At 39.5% G+C, this 2,922-nt stretch overlaps 1 protein-coding gene across 1 annotated transcript; it reads left to right on the top strand.

Moving 5' to 3' along the window:
- The first annotated feature begins 232 nt into the window (after nucleotides 1-232).
- On the top strand, nucleotides 233-2,447 carry LOC146872104 (uncharacterized). The gene has a single exon (XM_085664374.1). The coding sequence runs from the start codon at nucleotides 246-248 to the stop codon at nucleotides 2,247-2,249; it is 2,004 nt and encodes a 667-aa protein (XP_085520500.1). The 5' UTR covers nucleotides 233-245; the 3' UTR covers nucleotides 2,250-2,447.
- Nucleotides 2,448-2,922: the final 475 nt, after the last annotated feature.

Genomic DNA, 2,922 nt, shown 5'->3' with positions numbered 1-2,922 from the left:
ACTTCAAAAAGGTATTACGACAAGAAAGCAAGACCGTTAACGCTAAGGGAAGGGGATAAGGTATTTTTACTGAAGGAACCTACTAACAAATTCGGCAACCAATATACAGGACCTCATCAGATTTTAGAAATACTCCCTCGAAATAATGTTAAACTATCAATAGGAAACCATACTAGGATAATGCATGCTAATAAGTTAAGAATATCTAAAATGAAATAGGTTAAGGTGATTATTTTACAGAAACCATGGGGCTTCTCGGAATTTTAATAACAACCGTAGGAATCATCTCTGAATGTTACTGTTTGTTGGGGTACGACTGTGGGGGAGGATCAACCAACATCACAACAATTTCACTATTGGACACGGGAGAATGTAATATCCCATCACATGCACCCAATGCTACAGAAGTCTACATTCAGCTTCTACAATTAGCAGAATACGATTACACGCACGTATACCAATGCCGAGTGGAGATTGATAGAACAATTTATTATTGCGGAATGTCATCACATGTGTCAGCTGTTCAAAATGGAAGGCGAATATACCTGATGGACTTAACAGCTGAGGCATGCAAGGCCACGTTCAACACCGGTATAATGGGAATAACACCGACCCTGCAGGTATCAGGATTGCGGGCCAATGCCACCGAATATCGGAGTGCCACATTAGCAGGATCAATTTCAATGGACGGCAAGTGTTCGGGAACACAATACGCCGATCCGTACGGCACGTGGGACAATGTAGTGGTGCAAGCATCACTCAAAATTAACATCAAGGAATATTATGCTACTGTAAAGATAAGACAGAACAACGTGATTTTGAGCAAAGGAGAGGTGTGCGTATTTACGGATGGAATGTGCCTAACCGACGAGGAAGGAAATGCGTTTTGGTCGACCAGGCCGGAGTCGTCCTGTAACTTCGATAACTACAAGGTGTTATATGAAGGATTTGCGACCAAATTAAAAACCATGGGTAATACGGAAGTATACCCGGACATATACACCATCACGACTCAAGACGTTACATTCACCTTGGAAAAAAGAGCAGAGCATCATTTGTGCGGATATACTTTACTACTGAGCGAGCATCCAAAATTATTCATTCTAGAGACGCAGAAAGGAAGGACCTTTGCGTCAAAAGCAAAATTATCAGTCGAAAACCTCGATCTGTTCGCTTATGTTAACTCCAAATTTGTTTACCTCGAAAAACACATAAGAACGCAAATGACAGCCCTGTACAGCGACGTAATTAGGCAAAAGTGCGAACTAGAAAAACAGGTCCTTAAGAACGCTTTGGCATTAGCAACCCTCCGCCCAGATGAGTTCGCTTATACAATCATGAAGGCAGCTGGGTACATGGCAGTAACTGTAGGGGAAGTCATTCACATAGTAAAATGTACACCCGTCCCAGTCAGCATTAGGCAATCAGAAGAATGTTACCATGAACTACCTGTCACGCACCAGAATAACAGTCTTTACCTGACACCAAAATCGAGAATACTGGTAAAGACAGGCACCATAAAGGAATGCAACGCACTACTACCATCCATGTACTACTTGGAGGGAAATTGGTACAGACTGACACCGAAACCTGTGGAGGTACTCCCTCCTCAAACACTCCAACCATTAACAAAGCTAGCATGGAAATATATTAATACCAAGAACTTAATGACGAGCGGAATATATACGCATCAAGACTTGGACAACTTACGGGACCACATCATGTTCCCCGCAGAGAGACCAGGACTTTTAAATACAATTGCCAGAGGAGCGACAGGACACCGCATCCCACCTAACACTGTTTCGATGTATAACTTATTGGGAGAAGCAGACATCAACAAAATTACGGATAGCGCAATCTCGAAGCTGTGGCAAGGCTTTTTAGCATTTGGATCAGCAAGTGCTGGAATGATCGGATTATTTATCCTAGTTAAAGGCGTAAAATTATGTGTCGACGCCATTATCAGAGGATACGTGCTCCATACTGTCTATGGATGGAGCTTACATCTGTTAGGAGCAATCTGGAGTTCGTTGACGCATCTACTTCTTCATCTGGGACGATCAGATAAGCAAGACGGAAGGAAGACAACAAAGGGTGAAGGAAATAGTGATACCATTGAAGTAACGGTGGACGACACAAAAGATGATGCTACTCCGACACCCGCAACCAGAGGAAGTTCAAAATATCCGATTCTCGAAAGCATCCTAGCAGCTCGTAAAAACAAGTCGTCAGAAATAGAAATTTCCTAACGACTCAATTAAGGGGGGAGGTGTCACGTCGCCGTATAACGACGTGTGGTACCCAAGCATCTCTAGACATTAGTATATAGGATACGGAAATGCTAATCCCACTGTCGGTAATCATACTGTCTCTAGTTCTACTTTAGATAATCCAACATCGGTAATTCTGCTCTCGGAAATCTTCTGTAGGTTAATCTACAGTGGGTAACGCCATAATAATAATTAATCGCACCTCAGAAATTTTAACAAGAGATATAATTCACTATTATTATTAAAATGGGAACACTATTGTTAGATAAGGTTCACTTAATAAATAAAAAGAAAGAACATATGTCAAAATAAAAATTGTTAAACAAACAGAATAAAGTACATAGGTAAGACCTTATATCTAGAAATTAACAATATATATATATATGTATATATATATATACATATATACGTACACGCATAAAAACAGATTAATAATAGATTAATAGCGGTAAGGGACCTTATATTACATAATTATTAAGATGAGAATCATAATTAGAAATAACAATAATTATATACTATTAAAATCCTCGCACACTTATAATGGCACACATTATTAAATAATAATTATTAAAATAATAATGTTGTAATATTTAGAATATAAGTAATAAAGATAGAGCGACAAGCCGAGACATTCATATCACGAATGGCTAGA

Source organism: Vespa mandarinia, unplaced genomic scaffold (genome assembly GCF_050613455.1).
Source record: "Vespa mandarinia isolate Hongniang unplaced genomic scaffold, ASM5061345v1 scaffold_54, whole genome shotgun sequence".
Lineage (NCBI taxonomy): Eukaryota > Metazoa > Arthropoda > Insecta > Hymenoptera > Vespidae > Vespa > Vespa mandarinia.
Note: the sequence above shows the minus strand (reverse complement) of the source record. Positions and strands in the feature narration are given on the sequence as shown.